This window comes from Tachyglossus aculeatus, chromosome 1 (genome assembly GCF_015852505.1).
Source record: "Tachyglossus aculeatus isolate mTacAcu1 chromosome 1, mTacAcu1.pri, whole genome shotgun sequence".
NCBI classification, from domain to species: domain Eukaryota; kingdom Metazoa; phylum Chordata; class Mammalia; order Monotremata; family Tachyglossidae; genus Tachyglossus; species Tachyglossus aculeatus.
Window position 1 is genome coordinate 79,525,738 of NC_052066.1, and position 25,130 is coordinate 79,550,867.

At 46.0% G+C, this 25,130-nt stretch overlaps 1 protein-coding gene across 1 annotated transcript in view; it reads right to left on the reverse strand.

Moving 5' to 3' along the window:
* GPC1 (glypican 1) overlaps positions 1 to 17,289 on the reverse strand; it is a 480,460-nt gene extending 463,171 nt beyond the window's left edge. Inside the window, exon 1 of the mRNA XM_038769070.1 lies at positions 17,067 to 17,289. Within this exon, the coding sequence (XP_038624998.1) occupies positions 17,067 to 17,214 (148 nt within the window). The 5' untranslated portion in view covers positions 17,215 to 17,289. The remainder of the gene's footprint in view (positions 1 to 17,066) is intronic.
* Between the last annotated feature and the right edge of the window lie 7,841 nt (positions 17,290 to 25,130).

The window sequence follows — 25,130 nt, forward strand, 5'->3', positions numbered from 1 at the left end:
CAAACATTCTATACAGCACAAAGCGAAAGTACACAGCATTGCCCAGTGAGGTCTCATAATTCCTTCTCTTAGATGATAATCAGATAAGCAATCAAGAAGGAAGGAAAGGTAAGCAGTGCAAAACTTCCCCGCAAGCAAAAGGGGAAATGCAGCAAGGTTGAATTGGTCCATAAGACCAAAAGGCATTTCAGTAAGTTAGTTGCCAGGCATTTATTAAATGCTTACAAAATGCAGCCCATTGTATATGCAGGGGTCCACTCTGAACATTTTCCAGGCTTGGGAGTCAGAGTACATGGGTTCTAATCCTGGCTCTGCCATTTGCCTGCTGTGTGACCTTGGGCAAGCCACTTAACTTCTCTGTGCTTCAGTTATCTCATCTGTAAAATGGGGATGAAGACTGTGAGCCCCACATGGAACAACCTGATTACCTTGTAACTACCCCAGTGCTTAAAACAGTACTTGGCACATATTATGTGCTTAACAAATACTATAATTATTATTATTATTATTTTCTAAGGGGATCCTTCCTGACTTAAAAGCATTGTCAGTCAGCACAGTATTTCCTGGTAAAAAGCCTGAATGCTCATAAAGGGCAGGGAACATATCTGCTATTTCTCTTGTACTGTACCCTTCCAAGTGCTTAAGAGTGCTCTGCACATAGTAACTGCTCAATAAATACCACTGATTAATAGATTTCAATATGATGCCAGACACATCCAAAGTATAGTGTTTCAATAGTTCTAAAGGTGCCCTTAGAAGCAAGGGAAAATATGACCTAAGGAGCACTGGATTCTCCCCAAGGAAAATTGGTGCACACTTAAAACATGAAACCTGCTGTGGGTTTTTTTTTTATTTCAACATAACTTTCAATTGCTATTACAAATGGATTTCTATGGTCCCAAAATATGACTTTCCTAAGATATTTTTGACCTTTAACTTCCACATCTCAAGTCAACACCACCACCATCCTCCCTGTCCCAGAATCCCACAACCTTAGGGTCACCTAGAACTCTTTGCTATCATTGAATTCTTACTCTCAGTCTACTTCCAAATCCCACCAGCTCTTCCTGTATAACATTTCCCAGATCCTCCCCTTATATTCCACCCTAAGCGCTACTACCCTGGTACAAGCTCTGTTCTTGACACAATTAGACCATTCATTCCACTGGTCTCCTGACTGGTTTCTCAGCCTCTGGCCTCTCTTCCACCAATCTACTGTACATGCTTTTGCATGGATCATCTTCCTGAAGCATCGCTTGCCATGTATATCTCCTCAAAACCTTTCCTTGCCACCATATGTCTCTTCACAGAAAACAAAAACTCACAATTGGCTTCAGAGTTCTCCACCATCTTGCTCTGCCTTTAATATAATAATAATAACGGTGCTATTTGTTAAACACTCACTATATGCCAGGAATTGAACCAAGTGTTGAGGTGGATAAAAGCATTTCAGATTGGACACAGTCCCTGTTCCACACGGGGCTCACGGTCTTATTCCCCATTTTACAGGTGAGGGAATTAAGGTACAGAGAAGTTAAATGACTTATCCAAGGTCAGAAGGCAGAGAAGTGGTGCAGCTGGGATTAGAACCCAAGTCCTTCTGATTCCCAGGGCCTTGCTCATTCCACTAGGCCATGCTCCTTCTCCACATTATCTGTTCTCTTCACATTATTCCCCAACCTGCTGTCTTCAATCCTCAGCTGTATATCTCTCTTGACTCTCCTGCGTCCATTCCCTCACTCATACTATTTCCTAGGCTTAAAACTCCTTCCCTCCCCATATCCGACTAAGACTCTCCCCACATTCAATCCCCCCTGGGACCCCCCTTTTCAGCAAACTTTACCTAATTTCCCAGCAACCTGAGCCACAGCATCCCTTCAGGCATTTCACTCAATCACTCACTCAGTGGAATTTATTGAGCACTTAACTGTGTGCAGGGAACTGTACTAAGCACTTGGGAGAGTTAGATATAACAGAATTGGTAGACACTTCCATGTTCACATTGGGCTTACAGTCTAGAGTCGGGGTGAGGGTTAGGGAGGGTAGAGAGATAGGGACAGGTAATCAGGAGTGTGGTGGAATTGAGAGGAAGGTACGCGTTAGGATCCAGTGTCTCCAGGGTGATGGGAGGTTTGTTGTGGGGGAAGGGGTACCACTTATCAGCTTATTTATACCCTCCTTAGCATTCATTTATAATTGCCTGCTCAACTGAGTCATTTTGACCATTCCAGTGGTAAATATTTTGGTGTTTGTCTTCCCCATTAGATTATAAGCTCTTTCATTATTAATACTGGTGTGACTAGGGCTCTAAATTGGTTCCTCTATAGACTTTGCTTTTGGCGAAGGAATGATATATGTCACGCTTTATACAACATTCAGTTCTGTAAAAACATACGCTTTCATTATGCATTTTGGCTAGGAGGTTGTTTTGGAACTGGAGAACATTCTCCCTCCTACTCTCCAAATAGAGAACCCAGCCTTTGCAGTCGGACACGATAGCCAAGACAAGCGCCAACTCAGCTAAAGAGTAGTTGCTTGCGTGCACTAAATTAAATGGCCTAATTAGATGCCTTTCCCCCACCCTCAGGGTTCATAAACCTACACGTAAAAGTGGCGCAAGATCATTCTAATTGCAGCTTGTGTAAACTTGGCAAAAGAGACGGCTCCATCGCAGCCTGATGGGAACAAGCTCTCTTCTTTTTCCAAGAAGGCCGGTTTAGAATGTAGAAAAGGAGAAGGAATGATGTCTAATCAAAAACGTTTGTTCCATTCAGCACAGTAAGTGATGGGAATGAGAATGTTCATCACACAAAGAAGTCCTTGATTTCATAAGGGTCCCTCAGCCCACCAGTTTCCACCACCTGCCAGAGACAGGAAGTAACTTGAATTCCCACAGGGCCAATCACTCCCGGTTGGTGGTTAATGTTCTTTATCATCTGTTGAGCATCAAAAACTGTCCTCGGCAGAGTACAGCATACTGAATTAGTCATTTCCCTACTCGGGGGATTTACAATCTATAAAGTAGACATCCTGAAAGCCAGTCATTTGAAAGCCTTAGTCAGTTTCGAAATTTCAGGAGAGGCATCACTCAGTGGCATTTACTAGGCACCTACTCTATGCAGTGTACTGTACTGACCCTGGGCAAGTCACTTAACTTATCTGGGCCTCAGCTCCCTCACCTGTAAAATGGGGATAAAGGCTGTGAGCCCCACTTGGGACAACCTGATCACCTTGTATCCACCCCAGCGCTTAGGACAGTGTTTTGCACATAGTAAGCACTTAACAAATGCCATCATTATTAGAGAAGCAGCGTGGCTCAATGGAAAGAGCACGGGCTTTGGAGTCAGGGGTCATGGGTTCAAATCTCAGCTCTGCTAATTGTCAGTTGTGTGACTTTGGGCAAGTCACTTAACTTTTCTGTGCCTCAGTTACCCCACCTGTAAAATGGGGATTAAGACTGTGAGCCCCCCCATGGGACAACCTGATCATCTTGTAACCTCCCCAGCGCTTAGAACAGTGCTTTGCACGTAGGAAGTGCTTAATAAATGCCATCATTATCATTATTACTGAGTGCTTGAGAGAGTATACTATAATATGCAGTAATGTTTGAGAAGTAGTGTGGCTCAGTGGAAAGAGCCCGGGCTTGGAAGTCAGAGATCAAGGGTTTAGATCCCAGCTCTGCCACTTATCAGTTGTGTGACTTTGGTCAAGTCATTTAACTTTTCTGTGCCTCAGTTCCCTCATCTGTAAAATGGGGCTGAAGACAGTGAGCTCCCCGTGGGACAACCTGATCACCTTGTATCCCCCCCAGTGCTTAGAACAGTGCTTGGCACATAGTAGGTGCTTAATAAATGCCATTATTATTATTATTATCATTATTATTATTATCCCTGACCTCAAGGAGCTTAAAATCTAGCAGGGGAGACAGGCACTACATTACAGATTGGGGGAGCATTTAAGTATAAAAATGTGTTAGGTGAATACCTCCATGGTACAGACTCAAATGGGAAACTGAAATCCACTGAGAGTCCAAACCCTTATTTCAGTTAATAGGCTAATAGTTCCAGACTCAATTTCCAAAAAAAAAAAACCTTTTTCCTCAAGCTGCTAATAAGTAGCAGCCCAACTAATTTAGGTTTCACTCCTCTCCTAGGCCCTGTCCTCACCAGTGGTGCTACTAAGAACCAGCAAAATTACTAAAATGAATGGAGAGGCAAGAATCACCGACCCCTGAATTGAAGATAGTGGTCTGGAGACCTAAGGGAGGAGATGGAAAAAACATTTGCGTGATAGTTGTGTTTTTATTAAAGAGAAATGACAGGCTCCAGATGCCAGACTTCTATTTACTAAAAGAACAGCTGGATTTTGTTGTTGTTTTTGTTGAAAACAATTCAAACAACTACTCTTGTAAATCAGCCCCTTGATGGAGAGAGAAGGTTGTAAATGATTCATATGTATTTGGAAAACTAGGAAATTAATCACCTTCTTGCAGCAAGAGAGACAAGAAAAGATACCCCATAGCTTCATCCTTATGGCTAGCTGGATGGTTTGTGAATTCCAATAGACTTGCAGTGGAGATCACCAGCAGAGTCAAGATAGAGGGAAGATGCTACATAAATAGTGTGGAGGACCAACTGAGAAAGGATTGAAGAACCACAACGTACCAATGCAAAACATTGGTGAAAATAAAATAAAGCATGCCAAATTGATTCCAGTTTACTTTTTCAGGCCAAAGAGTGGCTTCATAACAATAGTAATGATAATGATTAAGATGATCATAATGCTGTGTTTGTTAAGTGCTTACTAGATGCTAAACACTGCACTGGGATAGATGCAATATAAGCAGATCAGACACTGCCCCTCTCCACCTCAGAGTTAACAATCTAAATGGAAGGAAGAATAGGGGTTTTACCCCCATTTTTGAAGATAAAGAAACTGAGGCATACAGAAGTTGTGACTTTCCCAAAGTCACAAAGAGCTTGTTGTAGGTAGGGATTGTCTCTCTTTATTGCTGTACTGTAATTTTCCAAGTGCTCAGTACAGTGCTCTGCACACAATAAGCACTCAATAAATACAGTTGAATGAATGTGGTAGACAGACTTAGAACCTAGGTCTTTTGGTTTCCTGGCCTGGTGCTCTTCCTGCTAGGCTGCACTGCTTCTCTGAAATATTTCCTTCAAGTGTATGTGATGAGGAAAGTTCTGAGATGAGGATTAATTAATTCACATCGTGGCATAATGGATAAAGTGTGGGCCTCAGAGTCAGAAGGTCATGGGTTATAAACCCGGCTCCACCGCTTGCCTGCTGTGTGACTTTGGGCGAGTCACTTCTTCTCTGGGCTTCAGTTCCCTCATTTGTAAAATGGGCATTAAGACTGAGACCTCACGCGGGTCAGGAATTGTGTCCAACCCGATTTGCTTGTATCCACCATAGTGCCTGGCACATAGTAAACACTTAACAAGTACCACAATTATTATTATCAGAGAGGGAATGCTTGATAACGATTAAAAAAGAAAGAAGAGTCAATTTGATTTAGTATTAGTACCCACAAAGCCATATTTTCCTGGGAATTTTCAGGAACCATATTTGCCACTAGAGGGAGCATCTATTATTCGGGAATACAACAGACACTCGATAATTACAGAAAAGAGACAAAATTTTACTTGAAACTTCATTCCCAAATACATAAAAATGCAGACTTTTATAAATTATCATAGATCTTCAAGAAGCCAGACTTAAATTCACTGTTCACCGTTTCTGGGTTGGGTTTGGGTTTTTTTTTGCCAATCATTAGAAAAGGTAAAATCCAGGCAACACACTATTTTTTCTTGATTTGAGCCTTTGTAACTCTCCTCACACAAAACACTACACGAGATTCATTTTGATAAAGAAACCAAATATGTCAGCATTTATAGTGAGGAGGAAATGGCAGTGGAATGTGAATCATTTCAGCACGAGAAAAAGAGAGATAATTTATCCACAGGCAAAAATAACTCTCCCTTCTCTCCTTTTTCTTCCCTGTCCTACCAGAGTACCCACAGCCTGAATGAGACAGTTCCTGAGCAATGCCAATGCTCGTGTGAAACACAAATGAAAACAGGATGACCTAAGCAACTCAAAGTCAAAGTCAAAGTCCCAGGATGGTTTCAAGTCAGGTAAGTGATAAGACAGAGGGAGTGTGGTGTAGTGGCTACAAAATAGGCCTGGGAGCCTGGTCCTGGTTCGAATCCTGCTTCATCACTTGTCTGCTGTGTGACTTTGGACAAGTCACTTAACTTCATCATCATCATCAATCGTATTTATTGATGGTGTGCAGAGCGCTGTACTAAGCGCTTGGAAAGTACAAGTTGGCAACAACTTGTAGTTAAACAACTACTTTAACTTCTCTGTGCTTCAATTAAAATTGGGATTGTGAGCCTAATAATAATAATAATAATGTGTGGTATTTAATCACTTACTAGGTGCCAAGTGCTGTTGGGGTAAGTACAAGGTAATCAGGTTGGACGCAGTCCCTGTCCCACATGGGGCCCACAGTCTTAATGCCCATTTTATAGATGAGGCACAGAGAAAAGAAGGCCACACAACAGACATGTGGCAGAGCTGGGGATAATAACAATAAGAATGGCATTTATTAAGAACTTACTATGTGCAAAGCACTGTTCTAAGTGCTGGGGAGGTTACAGGGTGATCAGATTGTCCCACGTGGGGCTCACAGTCTTAATCCCCTTTTTACAGATGAGGGAACTGAGGCCCAGAGAAGTGAAGTGACTTGCCCAAAGTCACACAGCTGACAAGTGGCGGAACCACGATTTGAACCCATGACCTCTGACTCCAAAGCCCGTGTTATTTTCACTGAGCCATGCTGCTTCTCACTCTCTGACTCACGGGCCCATGCTCTTCACACTAAGCTTCTCCCATGTGGGAAAGGGACTGTGTCCAACCTGATTAGCTTCTGTCTACCTCAATGCTTAGTATGGTGCCTGGCACATAGCAAGTGCTTAACAAATTACCTTGAATACCAAATTTGGATGGTTTCAGGCCTTTCTGAAATGGAGAGATGCCATCCACCTTAACCCACTCCTCTTTGAGCACTGGTATATGTCCATACAAGCCAGCACAAAAGAATAAAAGTTCAATAAGACTTGGCTTTATTTCAGTAATACCCCAGAATCTTCAGCAAGTACAGTCCTGTGCTGGCAATAAGCTAATTATAATTATATTTCAAGCTGGCAAAAAAAAACCCTCATTCCTTGACACAAGTATTAATTCATGAACCTTAGGGTGTTTTTTTCTATTTCATAAGAACTTTGGGAGAGGCCAAAGGGCCCATAAAAGAAAACAAATATGTGTCTCATCTACGTGTAACAACATTTGAAAAATAATGCTGCTTAAAATGAAACATTAAATTTTTCAAGTGCATAAACAGCGTGGCTCAGTGGAAAGAGCCCGGGCTTGGGAATCAGAGGTCATGGGTTCGAATCCTGACTCTGCCACATCAGCTGTGTGACCTTGGGCAAGCCACTTAACTTTTCTGTGCCAAAGTTACCTCATCTGTAAAATGGGGATTTAGACTGTAAGCCCCACGTGGGACAACCTGATCACCTTGAATCCCCCCCAGTGCTTAGAACAGTGCTTTGCACATAGTAAGTGCTTAACAAATACCATCATTATTATTATGAACAACACTGTGGGCAGGGAATGTGTCTGTTCATTGTTATATCATACTCTCCTAAGCACTTAGCACACGGTAAGCACTCAATAAATACAACTGACTGAATGAATGAATAAACAGTATTCTGTCTTTAAAACTAATTCTCCCCTGCTAAAGAAATCAAATGGTTAATAATCCCAACTTTGCAATTTAAAAGTGGAGAATTGAAGCTATTACCTAGGTAATTTAGGACTCGTAGACACTAGTGAGTGATTTCTTTTTGGCCTGAGTTATCCAATTGGCTGTGTCCAGTGATTAAATTCCCCAATTCACTTAACACAGAGATGCATTCATCTCATGATCTCAAACTACCTTTAAAAAAAATGCTCAATCAACACACAGTATAGCTGAAGACTTGAGACAATGGAGGAACAACCTGTTATCGGATCTGATGCAGGACCAGATTTTTCCAGCTGGGGCTCTAAGAACTGGATGGGGTCCCATGTTCAAAGAGGGGAGAGAAGGCAGGGAAAAGGGGAAATGGATGGTTGCTGATGCAAACATCCCTTTTCCATTATATGTTTCCTTACTCTGCAACTAAAGTCTCCAGAACTTTTAATAATAATAATAATAATGGCATTTATTAAGCACTTACTATGTGCAAAGCACTGTTCTAAGTGCTGGGGAGTTTACAAGGTGATCAGGTTGTCCCACGGGGGGCTCACAGTCTTAATCCCCATTTTATAGATGAGGTAACTGAGGCACAGGGAAGTTAAGTGACTTGCCCAAAGTCACACAGCTGACAATGGGCAGAGCCAGAATTTGAACCCATAACCTCTGACTCCAAAGCCCGGGCTCTTTCCACTGAGCCACATTGCTTCTCTGAGCCACACTGCTTCTTTTCATGCTTTTCATGCTTAAAGCAGCCTGAGTGGACAGCAATACATTGAAAACAATACTAAATTTCAGAAGGATGTTTGCAGAATTTGTTGGTGTACTACGGGAAGCAGTGTGGCCTTGAGGAAGGCAGACAGGCCTCAGAGTCAGAGGATCTGGATTTTAACCTCTGCTTCACCACTTGCCTGCTGTGCGAACTTGGACAAGTTACGTTACTGTTCTGTGCCTGTTTCCTCATCTATGAAGGGGAGATTCAATAACCGTTCTCCCTCCGATTTAGCCATGCGGGACAGGGACTGTATCCAGCCTGATTATCTTGTATATACCATCTACTTAGTACAGTGGGTGGCACATAGCATTTAAATATCCTCTAAACTGTAAACTCATAATGGGCAGGAAACAAGTCTGCTTATTCTGTTGTATTGTACTCTCCCAAGTGCTTAGGACAGTGCTCTGTGCATAATAAGCACTCAGTAAATACCATTTATGGATCATTATTATTAAACCAGCTAAACCCAGAAGACAGGCTTCTAGAGTGGCTACTCTTGAAGCAGGTTCAGCTGTACGGGGCCCCTAAGTAGCTTGGGCCCCTGGGCACCTAATGCAGCTGCTCCAGCATTCATTTAATCATTCATTCAATTGTATTTATTAATAATAATAATAATTATGGTATTTGTTAAGTGCTTCCTATGTGCTAAGCACTGTTCTAAGCACTGGGGTAGATACAAGGTAATCAGGTTGTCCCATGTGGGGCTGACAGTCTTAATCCCCATTTTACAGAAGAGGTCACTGAGGCACAGAGAAGTTAAGTGATTTGCCCAAGGTCGCACAGCAGATAAGTGGCAGAGCTAGGATTAGAACCCACGCCCCATGACTCCCAAGCCCGTGCTCTTGCCACTAGGCCATAATGCTTCCCTGAGTGCTTACTGTGTGCAGAGGACTGTACTGAGCAGTTGGGTCAGCAATAGTTCTACAACTACTCTGAGGCACAACATATGCCTTTTCAGAAAAAGAAGAAATTTGCTATGAAGTCTCAGGACTTCAAAATCAGATTTATGGTCATGGTCATGAGTGATCACCTGGCCATTTGCCTCCTGTCAACTGAGCTCCACAGGTGTTCAATTTCATCACTATGTGATGGTGATGCCAATGACAACAATATCACAAACTCCCTGCAAGTCTATATTAGGCATTACAGTCCATTTAAGAAACCAGGGGTTCTGCTTTTAGTATGTCACCCTGATTTGGGAAAACTTTCCTTTGGCATTGCAAAGCTATAAAAATGTGAATTTCATCTTATTAAAAGGAATAGAGCTGACAAGTCAACTGCTTGAAATCAGGATCAGCAAAGCTTGGAATGGTTGAAAATAGACCTAGTCGAGTAACTGAAAATTAACGTTTCTCTTAAAGATGGGATACAAGGTTTTGGGGTTTTTTTTCCATCCAGAAGGGAGATTTTTCTTCATGTGGTCATTGGGATGACAAGCTAAAAATGAGTAAAATCTGGTGCTTATCCTCCCCGAGCGCCATGCTTTGCTGCACTAATGACAAACATTCACAGTTAGTGACTGCTTTATACCAAGGATAGAAACGCCTTATACTACCAGAACAAAAAAATCAAACCCATAACCAAAAGGGAAATGCTGTAGTGAATATTCTAAATATAACCTAAAACGGTAAGTTGAACAGATTTCCCATGATCCGTCGGAATAGCTGGGTCCGAATTCACCCCAAGTCCATGTTTTGCTTTTCTAAACCTCCCCACCCCATTTCTTTCCTTGTGATCTCCAACAATCTATTTTTGGATTTTTATTTACATATTATTTATTTATTCGTTTAAATTAAACAGTGAAGGTGAAGCCCTGAACCAAACTCTTGGGCTTTCTTTTTTCCCCCTCACGAGTTATTTCTAGAGGCGTGAGAATAATTCTCCCTCGCCCCTTTTTTGCAATTGGTCCCACGCATTCTAAGGTAGAGCGGGAAGCGATCGGGTTTTCAGGGGTAATTGGCAGGGTTCTGGGGCTCACCCCACCCGTTTTCGGGGTGCCCAAACCTGGGGAATTGGGGACAATGGGGACAATACCGACTTCTGGCTTCCTGAAACCGGTCGGGGCTGACACCTCTCCCTCCCCCACATGGGCCACATGGCCTTTGCAGCTGGCTGGACTGTAACAGCGGGCGCCGCCGCTGATTGGTTCCCCCGGACCTTCCCGCCCTCCAGGAGCCAATCAGCGGCGCTGCTGTCGCCTCCCTGTCCATGCCTCCCGCTCAGATTCATTCTTTCATTCCCTCGATCGTCTTTATTGAGCACTTATTGTGTGCAGAGCACTGTGCTGTGCACTTGGAAGGCCTCCTCCACGAGGCCTTCCCAGACTGAGCCCCTTCCTTCCTCTCCCCCTCGTCCCCATCTCCATCCCCCCATCTTACTTCCTTCCCTTCCCCACAGCACCTGTTTATGTGTATATATGTTTGTACATATTTATTACTCTAGTTACTTATTTATTTGACTTGTACATATCTATTGTATTTATTTTATTTTGTTAGTATGTTTGGTTTTGTTCTCTGTCTCCCCCTTCTAGACTGTGAGCCCACTGTTGGGTAGGGACCATCTCTATATGTTGCCAACTTGTACTTCCCAAGCGCTTAGTACAGTGCTCTGCACACAGTAAGCGCTCAATAACTACGATTGATTGATTGGAAGGTACAATTCGGCAACAAAGAGAGACAATCGCTGCCCACAACGCGCTCACAGTCTAGAAGGGGGGAGACGGACATCAAATCAAGTAGAGAGGCATCAATAGGAGAGCCCGGGCTTGGGAGTCAGAGGTCATGGGTTCGAATCCCCGCTCTGCCACTTGCCAGCTGTGGACCCTGGGTAAGTCACTTAACTTCTCTGTGCCTCAGTGACCTCATCTGTAAAATGGTACTGTGAGCCCCACGTGGTACAGCCTGATTACCTTGTATCTACCCCAGCGTTTAGAACAGTGCCTGGCACATAGTAAGTGCTGAACAAATACCAGCATTATTATTATTATAGGATCAATAGAAATAGAAATGTATATACATATACATCAGAACAAGTAAACAGGGGTATATATACATCAGAACAAGTAAACAGGCATTAATATAAATAAATAGAATTACAGATATGTAAAAGAAGCAGCATGGCACAGTGGAAAGAGCTCAGGCTTTGGAGTCAGAGGTCATGGGTTCAAATTCTGGCTCAACCAATTGTCAGCTGTGTGACTTCGGGCAAGTCATGTCACTTCTCTGGGCCTCAGTTACCACATCTGTAAAATGGGGATTAAGACCGTGAACCCCCCCCATGGGACAACCTGATCACCTTGTAACCTCCCCAGCGCTTAGGACAGTGCTTTGCACATAGTAAGTGCTTAATAAATGCCATCATTACATATCCTGTGGCTCAGTGGAAAGAGCACAGGCTTGGGAGTCTGAGGTCATGGATTCTAATCCCAGCCCTGCCACTTGTCAGGTGTGTGACTTTGGGCAAATCACTTAACCTCACTGGGCCTCAGTTACATCATCTGTAAATTGGGGATTAAGATTGTGAGTGCCACGTGGGACAACCTGACAACCTGATTACCCCGCAGTGCTTAGAACAGTGTTTTGCACATAGTAAGTGCTTAATAATAATAATAATAATGGCATTTATTAAGCACTTACTATGTGCAGAGCACTGTTCTAAGCGCTGGCACTGTGTATATATATATATATATATATATATATATATATACATCAGAACAAGTAAAAGGCATTAATATAAATAAATTCAATTACAGATATGTACATATATAACGAAGTGCAATGGGGTGGGGTGGGGGGGGGGGTTGGGGAGAGGAAGGGATGCTGAGTAAAAGGGCCTGTGCAATCAGGGACGTGTACCCAAGCCCCCGAGCCAGCAGACATAGGTTCAGCTCCCAGCACTTGGGAATACAACAGAATTAGCAGACTTGTTCTCTGCCCATTATGAGTTTACAGTTTAAAGGATATTTACATGCTATGTGCCACCCACTTTACTAAGTGGGTGGTACATACAAGATAGTCAGGCTGGACAAAGTCCCTGTCCCGCATGGCTAAATCGGAGGGAGACCGGTTATTGAATCTCCACTTCACAGATGAGGAAACAAGCACAGAACATTGGCTAAACGTTGTGGCAGCGGCCCGCCGGTGACTACCAGCTTCCAAACTATAGAGAAAGCGATCGCTCAGCTCCCTTTCTTCCCTTCTAGCGGCCTCTGCTGTCACCAGCCCTTCACCCTTTTCAAAGCAAAAAGCAGTTTTGAGAGGGGAATAGGGGTTTGGGGAGGGCAGACTGCCACCCTACCTCAGCCCCTTCTCTCCACGCCAGAGTACTTTTCCCACCAGCTCGGGGGGGCGGAGGTCTACCAAGAAATAAAGGAAAAGCATGGGGGGAAAAAAGAACCACTAGTGAAGAAACTCGAGCAAGCAGAAAACTCTCAGGACAGAGGAGGAACAAAAGAAAAAATCGATAAATCGATCAGAAAGTGGGTAGGGTAACTAGAACCAACAAAAAAAATAAAGATTAGACAAAACAGAAAAAAGTGCTAAGGGAAACATTTATGACGAAGACAGAGCAGCCAAAATTGAAAAAAAAGGGAACTATGATAAGCAAGACAGAAAGATAAGGAGTGACCAAAATTAGGACAAATCCTCTTTTCATAGAAATCACACCTGAACCTCGGGTGAGAAGCGACCAGAGAAGAAGTGCAGGCAGAGAGGGGGCAAGTAATAACTGCCAAAAGTCTAGCGTTACATTTAACCCCCTCCCACCTGCTCTTCAGGAGGCATAGGAGGCTGAGGGGCAGAAAGACAAACACACAAGTGTTGAAGAGAAAGTTCAGGGAGACTAGGAATAGCCAAAGGATACAGATAGGAACTATAATGTGAATGCTAAAAGCAAGAAAGAAGCCTAATAAGAAATGGAGGGAAAAGAGGAGAGAAACCACAGGTGAGCAAGTGAGTGGAAGGGAAAAGGAAAAAAAAAGCACTCTAAAAAGAAAGGCATCGGTTCCCATGAGGAGGTAACAAAGAACATGGAAACAAACAAAAAACAACAACAAAAACAGATGAGAGAAAAGATCAAAATAAGAAGTAAAGCAAGTATAAGGAATGAAGAGAAAGGGAAATAAATAGAATATAAAATTCTTAATAACCCCCTTCAATCACCAATCAATAGTGTTTACTGAGGGGTTTACGGTGTGCAGAGCACAGTAGTAATTGCTAGAGTATAGTTCCTCCAAATAAAAAAAAAAATAAGTTTTGTAGATATACCAAGAATAATCATCAGGTTAATATGAGGTTAATTTTGTTGTTGTTGTTGTTACTATTTTGAATTTCAACCAATAGCCCTTCAGAGAAGTGTCTAAATAAGCTTACCAGCAAGTTGCTTTAAATGAAGTGGGTCGGTTGACAAAAAAGTTGGAAAATTCTGATCTACGTAAATCATTTGAGACCCCAATATCACTGATATCTACTCTAGAAACACCTCACGTATGGTTCTGCCTTCAATGTTTAGTCATGGCAAAACTACCACCTTAAAAAAATATATATTTCTCTCACTTTTCTTTTGTTAAAATGTAGACTTGCCTTAGGAGTCCCAAGCAAACTACATTTTCTTTTAAACAAAAACTGAGCCAAACAGAACTGGACAACTCATCTCTGAAGAATTCAAATGGGCTTTCTTTATTAAATAAAATGTTTGTGGTATCTTTTGATTAGTAGACATTTACATTATGGACAAATTAGCTAGAGCTCAACTGGAATGCAAAGTTGGAATTTTGACGTGGCCAGAATTCTATTATATAAATTATGGGCTAGCGGGGCTTCTAATACGCATCCAGGCAATAAGCAGGGTTTGTATACACATCCTGCCTAAACTCTAACAAGACTTCTTTCCCAGGTGAAGAAAAGGGCAACGTAAGCACCTACAGTTACTCCCTTAGAATGGAAGTTGCCATCAAGAGCTGGGGACAAACTGCAGGAAGTAAAATATAGTCTTCACTAGACTTTTCCAAATTCTCATCAAATTAACCAACAAATGGCAACCTCCAACATGAATGTGCAGAACCCTTATGCAGACAACTTGAGTAGCCAGTCAGCAATTCTTTAAGAGGTGTTTACCCAACCATGCATAAAGTGGTTTTTCTCTTCCTCTACGCAGCCTAGATGTGTCCTTTCTGCAACCCAGTGCTCAGCAAAAATGTGATTTAAAAGATGTTCATTTTATACATTTCAATTTCAGCTGCTTTGGTCGTTTTAACCGCAGGGAGCGTGCATGTCATCTGCTCCTGGGGCTTAAGGAGAACTGTCCAGGGCAACATTTCACTTTTCCTCTGGTCTTTTCTAGTCTCACATTTTGGAGACATTAACAGTTTAGCTCATTTGGCTGCTTGAGGCCAAATAAGCAGGTGTGCTCATCTGATAAGAAGATCCAAACACGCTGGGGTGTACCTATCCTAATACTGAATATCATTTATACTGAGGTTTCAGTGTTTCATCAATACTTCAGTTCTCCAGGTTTACACTTGAGAACCAACTCTCACAAGAGCAGTTCCTCTCCTTCCTAACTGCTTTTAACAATGACAGTTGAAATACAACTTCGCAGCCTTGTTAAAAAAAAAGCCTTCCTAAGGTTACTCTCTACCACCCACTTACATTTGGCAACAGTTATTTAGTCATTTCAGCAATGTCCTAGGGAGTGGGGATCAGGCGAGGATGAGGGCTCGGTCTTTTCCAAGGAACTCCTTATAAAGCAATGCCAGCAGCATTATAAGAAATCAGGTGGCTCAAAGGTACACTATAAACCACAGTTCAGTTGGGATGTCCCCACAGAGGGACTCAGGCACAAACACTTCATGTCTTAGGCTGTGTCTGAAGAGGGAAAGTTCCTAAATGAACAAGCCAGCGCTCAGATGTGGGTCACAAGTTTATGAATAATTACTCGCTGTGAACAGAAATACACTCAGTGAGAAGTCTGGGAAGGATTCAGAAGTATTTTTTTTTCTCTCCAGAGTAAAAGCCATCAGCATGTTTATATGTGGACGCACGGCATTTTGCTGTTTTGAATGACTGGTTTTGTGTCAAGAAAAATATACCCCCTTTAAAAGTTTCAAAAAAGTAATTAGTTTTCACAAAGAAGGAAATCGGACTGACTTTTCCGAGGCAATGTCTCAAGTGACTAAATCATGCCAGACGGTCACTTTCTGTGGGCCTGATTTTTAACAGCTCACCTCTGCCGTTCAAGTTGCTTTCCACCCAAGGGCCAAATTAATGAAAGGATCTCTTCACTGCTGTGACCTTGGGGCATTCGTCCAGACCGTCCTTTTTGCATATTGACTCTCGTGATTGTTGATAACCCTCCTCCACCCCCTCACCGTCTTCCCTCCCCCATCTAACACACGCACACACACACACACACACACACACACACACACACACAAAATCTCCCTTTCATTTCTCCAGGTCAATGCTGCTACCTTTGGACAAGGCTACTAAAGGTTTGCTCGTAGAATTTCCCTCTGCCTCGCAATTCTGTAACAATCTTTTCATCGGCCAGGACTGTGAGCCCACTGTTGGGTAGGGACTACCTCTACATGTTGCCAACTTGTACTTCCCAAGCGCTTAGTCCAGTGCTCTGCACAAAGTAAGCGCTCAATAAATACGACTGATTGATTGATTGACCGTGAAGCAGATCCCCTCCGTGGGACACGTTTTCACCGACTAGGTGTTTTGGAGAAATGGGGTGGGGGGGGCAGGATTTGCCAACAACTATTCGAGAGAGACAAGAACACTTTTTGAAGTCCGGTGAAGCCCAGTTCCAGGCCAACTCCACGCCAGGTCGACCCACGTTCAGAAACTTTGTCCGTCACCTATAGGACTCAGGTCTCGCATGTGCACTGGGAGCGATCGGTCCCCTCCAGATGGACCCTATGGGATCCAGCTGGGATTCGGGTGGGTTCTGTCTCCCCAGGAGAAGACCCCCACCCCGCACCCTTCCTGCAGGCCTTCTCACCTTTGATCCTGTTTGTACTTCCCAAGCGCTCAGTCCAGTGCTCTGCACACAGTAAGCGTCCAATAAATACGATTGAATCCTCCTCCCCGCTCCCCCCGTCCCCTCCATCTCCATCTCGAATTGCAATCAATCAATCAATCGTATTTATTGAGCGCTTATTATGTGCAGAGCACTGTACTAAGCGCTTAGCACTGTATTGCACTTTCCAAGCGCTTAGTCCGAATGCTCTGCCCAGTAAATGCGACTGAACGCGTGAACGAACGAAGCTCCCCGGACCTCAGACTCCCAGCCAGGGAGCTGAGCAGATGTGTATTCTTTCCAGGGAGGGAAGCGCTCGGGGAAAAGGGAGAAAGGCTGGAGGAAAAAAAGCCGGCTCGCGGCCGGCGAGGGAAATGGGGCTTTGACAAGGGGTCGGCTCTGGGGGGGTGGGGGGGCTAGGCTAGGAGGGAGGGAGGAGAGACTCACCGGAGATCTCTGCCTGGGGCACTCCGCTCAGGCTGAAGCCCTTGGCCCCGTAAACCTGCCGGACTTCGGTGCAGCTCCTGGTTTTGCTGTCTCCCCGGGCGCAGGAGGCGGCGACACAGAGGAGCCAAAATCCCCGCAAGAAATCCATCTCTTGCTGCTCTCCCCGACTTCCCGGACCAGCAAGCACCTCCACCTCCTTCTCTTCAATCCCTCGGCTCCCTCCTCCTCTTCCTCCTCCTCCTCCTCCTCCTCCCCCCACCCCCCTGTCCCCACCCCTGGATCAATCCCCCGACAATCCGAAGAGGCCACCGCAGAGGACGAGCCCAAGGTCCCGGGGCTCCGGCCCGGAGGGAAGAGGGGAGGAAGGGAGGAGGAGGCCAACAAAAGGCAGGAGCGGGCTTGGCGCAAATTCAGGCGGGCACGGAGTCCGAGGCTGGGGGAGCTTCAAGTCCACCTTCGTTGGCACCACCCAGCCCACCCCCGGCCCGCCCCCCTCGCCCCTGCCAGCCCTGCCCCCTCCGAGAGGGGCGATCCGGCGAGCCCGGCGACCACCACCACCGGGGGGGGGGGGGATCCGGACAATTTCACCGCGATCCGGTGACTCGGGAGCCCATCCCTCGGGGTCTGGATCTCCCTCCCCGCCGCCTCCCCCCCGGCTCGGGGCGGAGGGAGCTATTTCTGGACAGGTCCGGCCCCGAAAGCCCCCCCGGAGGGACGGACGGAGGGGGTCCGCCTCCTCTCGAGGCTTTGACTCCCTTCTCTGCTCCCTTTCCCGCACGGTGCCGGACCTTCAGCGGGAGGGTCCGGGCACTGAGTCCAGAAGGCGGAGAGAGGCAGGGAAGGGCCGCAGCAACGGCACCGGCAGAGGACCCCCCCCCCCCCCAAAGTGGGGGGAGAGGGACAGACAGAGACAGAGAGGAGAAAGAGCGAGAGAGAAAAAGAGAGGAGAGAAAGATAGGCGAGAGAAGGAGCTAGAGAGAAAGAGGAGAGAAAGATAGGAGAAAGAAAAATGGAGAAGAGAAAAAGATGGGAGAGAAGGAAAGGATAGAGAGAGATAAAAGAGAGGGAGAAAGGAGAAAGAGCTGGAGAGAATGGCAAGAGAGAAAGAGGGAGAAAAGGAGAGGAGAGAAAGATAGGCGAGAGAAAGAGGAGGGAAAGATAGGAGAAAGAGATGGAAAAACAGAAGAAAAGGATGAGAGCAAAAAGAGGAGAGGAGGAAAGGATAGAGAGATGGAGAGATGAGAGAGAGAAAAGGAGAGAGGAGAGAATGAGAAAGAGAGAGAGGAGAGAGAATAATAATTCTGATGTTTGTTGAGAGTTCGTTTGCTTTGCGCCAGGTACTGTACTAAGGGAGAGGTAGAAAGAGAGAGATGGGGGCTGGGGGGAGTCCAACTTTATTGTTAGGATGGTGACTGCCTGCATCTGGTGCATCTTTATTGTTTGTGACAACTGCAAGGATGAGGCGTCCGGCGGGAGAAGTTGATGCCGTTGCTGGGGTCGGGAGGTGGTCGAGGAGGGCAGGATGAGGCGGAGGGAGGGGGCGACAGGGGCGAGGGATCGGGACGAGCACAAGTGGGCTCGGGAGGGAGGCTGCGAGGGAGGCTGCGGAGGCTGGGGGGGAGGCTGGGGGGGGGGGCGGGGGCTTCGGGGCCGGGGCTTCTCCCCCGGGGAGGGGCGGCCCCGCCACCTGCAGGGACCGGGCGGGGGATGGACAGAGGCCGGCTAGGGAAGGCCGGAGGACAGGCAGGAGGAAGGGGCCGGAGGCGCTTCGGGACCAAGGCAGGGCTTCCCCCTCTTCCCCCCCCCCAACCCCGCCGGACGTGGCGTCAGCCCTCCCGCCCTACCAATCACTGCAGGGGCTCAGCCCCTCCACTAAGACCCCAACCACTACTACCACCCCCTCCTCGTCCTCTCCTTCTCCCCTTCTTCCCTTCCTCCTCCTCCTCCATCCTCCTTCTCTTCCTCCCCCTCCCCTATTCCCCTTCTCCTCTTCCTCTCCTTCTCTTCGTCCTCCTTCTCCCTCCTCCTCTTCTTCCCCGTCTCCTCCTCTTCCTCTCCTTCTCCCCTTCCTCCTCCTTCCTTCTTCTGTTCTTCTTCCCCCTTCTCCTCCTCTTCCTCTCCCCTTCCTCCTCCTCCTCCCGCCTCCTCTTTTCCCCCATCTCCTCCTCTTCCCTTCCTTCTCCCCTTCCTCCTCCTCCCTCCTCTTCTTCCCCGTCTCCTCCTCTTCCTCTCCTTCTCCCCTTCCTCCTCCTCCCTCCTTCTCTTCTTCTTCCTCCTCTTCCCTCTTGTTCTTCCCCTTCTCCTCCTCTTCCTCTCCTCCCCTCCCTCCTCCTCTCTCCTTTTCATCCCCTTCTCCTCCTCTTCCTCTCCTCCCCTTCTCCCCTTCCGCCTCCTCCTCCTCTTTTCCCTCCTCTTCTCCTTTTCTTCTCCTTCTCCCCTTCCTCCTACTCCTCCTCCCTCCTCCTTTTTCCCCTTCTCCTCTTCTTCTCCTTCTCCCCTTCCTCCTCCGCCTCCTCCCTCCACCTCTTTTTCCCCCTCTTCTCCTCCTCTTCTTCTCCTTCTCCCTCCTCCTCCTCTTCCTCCTCCTCCCCCTATTCCTCCCCCTTCCCGTTCCCCCTGCCCGCCCCTATCTCGTTTTAGCCTCTGGCTCCTTTCAGCCTCTGGTTCAGCAGCGCGGCTTTCGCGGGGGAAGATGCCTTGTTGGAGCCGAGCTCTTTTCAAAGGGACGCCGTTCTCCCCCGAGACGAGGCGGGGCCTTTGGTCATCGAAGGCTTTTAGGGTTTCCCTAACAACCGTTTTTATGTATTTATGTAGCTGTCTGTTTATTTGTCTTGATGTCTGGCTCCCCCACCCTCTTATCTGTGAGCTCTTCGTGGGCAGGGATTGTTCCTCTTTATTGCTGCATTGTACTTTCTCAAGCGCTTAGTACAGTGCTCTGCACACAGTAAGCGATCAATAAATACGATTGAATGAATAGAGGGGCTGCAGTTTGCCCGTGGGCGATAAATTGCCCCGTCCAGGGTGGCTGCACACCCCGTGACCCTCCTTTCAGAGTCCTTGGCCTAAAAGTTCTCAACACCCCCATCCCCCCCCACACCCCAAGGGTCGCTGGCAACGGAGGCCTCAAACAGAAGAGCGCATTTAATCCATAAAGCCCTCGGGGAGAGGAGCTTTTCCTTATGTCAGGGTTCATTTCCCAATTCCCACTCTATTCAATCCGCTCCGGGAAAGGACGCCTCTTAATCATCAACATCATCATCGCGACTGGGCCGCTGGGATGAAATGGGAAGATTCCCGTGCGGGGTTGGTTGTGGGTTTATCCCACGCATCCGCTGGGAAGGTGCCAGCTCGGAATTGCCAGCTGCTAAGGCCAGCAGCCCTGAATTCCAACTTCTGCAAAAGGAGAGAAATATCCTCCTTTCAAGGGTTCGGTTTTGCCCTTCCTTGTGCCCCCAAACCACCCTGCAGGATGCGAACAAATAATGAGTGGCCCCAGCCACGGTAGATGGGAAATGCAGCCTTTCTGGGCAAATTTTGAGTTGCTTAGTCTGAAACGCTCTTATCAGCAGACCTCGGAGCAGCTGCTGATTGGCTAAATAGTTCAGCATCAATCCAACTTCTTGTCCCTTCTCGAAATTGCAGAAAACACAGCTGCATTCAGAGTCAGCGTGCCACAGCACCCCCCGAGACTCATCCTTGAGCAAGACCATTGTGTACTCCGGGCCAAGGTTACAAGAGAGACATTTCACCCATTAATAACGAATAATAATTTTTATTGTCATTATTAATAAATTATTCATTTATTCAATCATATCTATTGAGTACTCAATGTGGGTAGAATGCTGTACTAATTGCCTGGGAGAGTGTGATACAACAATAAACAGGCACATTCCCTGCCAAGCTCACAGTCTGGATGGGGGACAGATATTAATATATATAAAGAAATTACAGATATATGCATGTGTTGTGGGGCTAAGAGTGGGGATGATTAAAGGGAGCTAGTCAGGGTGACACAGAAGGGAGTGGGAGAACAGGTAGGAAAGGGGAACTTAGGAATGGCCTTTTGGAGGAGATGTGCCTTCAACAAGGCTGTGGAGGAGAGAGAGAAACTGTCAGATTTGAGGAGGGAGAGTATTCCAGGCCAGACTCTGGACCAGGGCAAGGGATCGGTGGCTCGATAGACAAGATGATCGAGGTACAGTGAGAAGGTTAGCATTAGAGGAACGAAGTATGCAGGCTGGGTTGTAGTAGGAAAGCAGTGAGGTAAGGTAGGAAGGGGCAAGGTGATTGAGTGCTTTAAAACTCATGAAGATGAGTTTTTGTTGGATTCAGAGGTGGATGGGGCAACCACTGGAGTTTCTTGAGTACTGAGGAAACATGTTAAATGTGTTTTGAAGAAAAATGATTCGAGCAGCAAAGTGAAGTATGGACTGGAGAGGGAAGAGGCAGGAGGCTGGGAAGTCAGCAGGGAGGCTGATACAGTAATCCAAGCAGGATAGGATAAGTGATTGCATTAACATGGTAGCAGTTTGGATGGAGAGGAAAGAGCAGATTTTAGTGATGTTGTGAAGGTGGAACAGACAGGATTTAGTGATGGATTGAATATGTGGATTGAATGAGAGAAGATTCAAGGATAACATCAAGGTTAAGGGCTTGAGGCTGGAAGGATGGTGGTGTCCTTTACAATGATGAGAAAGTGAAGGGGAGGACAGGGTTTGGGTGGGAAGATAAGGAGTTCTGTTTTAGACATGTTAAGGTTGAGGTGACGGGAGAACATCCAAGTAGAGATGTCTTGAAGGCAAGAGGAAATGCAAGACTGCAGAGAGGGAGAGAGATCAGGGCTGATGACCATAATAATAATATAGTAATAATTATGGTATTTGTTAAAAACTTACTAGGTGCCAAGCACTGTTCTAAAAGCTGGGGTAGATACAAGGTAATCAAGTTGGACACAAGCAAATTGGGTTGGTCACAGACCCTGTCCTACATGGGACTCAGAGTTTCAATCCCCATTTTACAGATGAGGGAACTGAGGTCCAGAGAAGTGAAGTAACTTGCCCAGGGTCACACAGCAGACAAGTGGCAGAGCCAGGATTAGAACCCACGTAAAATGGGGATTAAGACTGTTAGCCCCACGTGGGACAACCTGATCACATAGTAAACTTTGCACATAGTAAGTACTTAACAAACACCACCATCATCATCATCATCATCATGACCTTCTAATGCCCAGGTCCGGGCTATATTCACTATGCCTTGCTGCTTCATCTGCATAGAGGGGGTAGTTGAAGCCGTGTGAGCTAATGACAGCTCCAAGAGAGTGGGTGAAGATAGAGAATCGAAGTGGACCCAGAACTGAACCTCAAGGGACACCCACAGTGGGTGGGTGGCAGAGGAGAAGCCTGTGAAAGAGACTGGGAATGAGCAGCCAGAGATATAAGAGGAGAATCAGGAGAGGATGGCGTCAGTGAAGCCAAGGTTGGATAATATTTCCAAGAGAAGGGGATATTCAACAGTGTTGAAGACAGCTGAGAAGTAGAGGTGGATTAGGATGGATTTGGCAAGTAGGAGATCGTTTGTGGCCTTTGAATTTGAGCAAGGAGATGTAGACAACTCTATCAAGGAGTCTGGAGAAGAATCATAGGAGGGAGACGGGACGATAACTGGAGGGAGCCATAGGGTCAAGGGAGGCTTTTTTTTTTAGGATAGGGGAGATGTGGATATGTTTTTTGAAAGCAGTGGAGAAGAAGCCAATAGAGAGCGAAGTTGTGAAGGAATGGAGTGTTAAGCACTTACTATGTGTCAAGAATCCTTGTAAGCACTGGGGTAAATACAAGATAAACAGGTCAGACACAGTCCCTATCCCACATGGGGCTCACAGTCTAAGTAGGAAGGGGGAACAGGTATTGAACCCCCATTTTACAGTTGAGGATACTGAGGCTCAGTAAAGTTACATGAGTTTCCCTAGGTTACATAGCAGGTAGGTGGCGGGGTTGGAATTAGAATCCAGGTCCTCTGCCTGCCAAGCCAGTATTCCTTCCACTAGGTCATGCTACTTCCTAAAGTGCATTTAGTTTCTTATTTCCTCTTTCCCTTCCTCCTGGTCAATTTCTTCATCCAAGTTAACAGAAAGAACAGTTTCTTTCTGTTAAAACTACAGAGGCTGTCATCTCCTTCCTCCACTCCTGAGGCAGCTCTGGCATTCTGGTCCTGACAATGTGGGGAAGCAGGAGGTGGTGTGATCAAGGCCAGGGAAGATGGGATGTAGGCTCAGGTGAGGTATTCCTGTGCTCCTGGCAATGTCTCCCAAAGTGAGAACCAGAACTCCTAATGCCCAATCAAGTGCTATCATTCATTCAATCGTATTTATTGAGCACTTACTGTGTGCACAGCACTGTACTAAGTGCTTAGGAAGTACAATCACTACAATATACTCTGCCACCTCATTCTAAATAAGCAGAGCAACCAACATCAAGTGCACGAGAAGCACAAACCAGTCATTCAGGCGATCAATTGTATTTTGTGAATGCTTACTGAGTGCAGAACACTTTGCTTGGTAGAATACAATATAACAGACACATTCCCTGCCCACAAATAGCTTACCACTTCCTCTCTTTTTCTCCCCTGGCTCCTCTCTCCAACAAACCAGCATCTGGCACCCTGTTGAGGGATAGAAGGGGCAAAGGGACAAGTTAAAAAGGACTTGCCCCACCCATAAAATCTGCCTCTTAAATCAGCCAGTCTGACTGAAAAGCGAAGGTTGATTTGAGAGTCCAACACTTGTCCAGGAACCCGGGCTGGCTTCACATGGTAAATGAACTAAGCTATTGCCTCAGGGCACAGTACCAGAAGAGTTAGTCAGTCAGTCCATTGTATTTATTCCCACTTCCCTCCATGCCCCCAGACTGTAAACTCATTGTGGGCAGGGAATGTGTCTGTTTATTGTTGTATTGTACTCTCCCAAGCACTTAGCACACTGTTCTGCACACTCCTGGCCTGGAATGCCCTCCCTCCTCACATCTCCAAACTGGCACACTTCCCCCCCTTCAAAGGCCTACTGAAAGCTCACCTCCTCTAGGAGGCCTTCCCAGACTGAGCCCCCCTTTTCCTTTGCTCCTCCTCCCCTCCCCATTGCCCCGACTTCCTCTCCCTGCTCTATCCTCCTCCCTGCCCCACAGCACTTACGTATATATGTACATATTTATTATTCTATTTATTTTATTAATGATGCGTGTATATCTATAATTCTGTTTATGTATGTTGATGCTATTCATGCCTGTTTACTTGCTTTGTTTTGTTGTCTGTCTCCCCCCTTCTAGACTGTGAGCCCGTTGCTAGGTAGGGAGTGTCTCTATTAGTCCACAATATTGCCAAGATCACAACATCACCAAGATCTGCCCTTTCCTCTCCATCGTAACCTCTACCTTGTGGGTGCAATTTCTCATCCTATCCTGACTGGATTACTGTACTCCTTTTTGATCTCTCATCCTCGTGTCTCTCCCCGCTTCAGTCTATACTTCACTCTGCTGCCCGGATTATCTTTCTTCAGAAGCTCTCTGGCCATGTCACTCCCTTCCTCAAAAATCTCCAGTGGTTGCCTATCAACCTTTATATGAAGCAAAAACTCCTCACTATTGTCTTCAAAGCTCTCCATCACCTTGCCCCCTCCTATCTCACCTCCATTCTCTCCTTCTACAGCCCAGCCCACACCCTCTGCTCCTCTGCCACTAACCTCCTCACTGTGCCTCGTTCTCGCCTGTCCCACCATCGGCCCCCGGCCCACGTCCTACCTCTGGCCTGGAATGCCCTCCCTCCACACATCTGCTAAACTAGCTCTCTTTCTCCGTTCAAAGGCCTTCTGAGAGCTCACCTCCTCCAGGAGGCCTTCCCAGACTGAGCCCCCTTTTTCCTCTTCTCCTCCCCATCCCCCCCGCCCTACGATCTTCCCTTCCCCACAGCACTTGTATATATTTGTACAGATTGATTACTCTATTTTACTTGTACATATTTACTACTCTATTTATTTTGTTAATGATGTGCATATAGCTGTAATTCTATTTATTG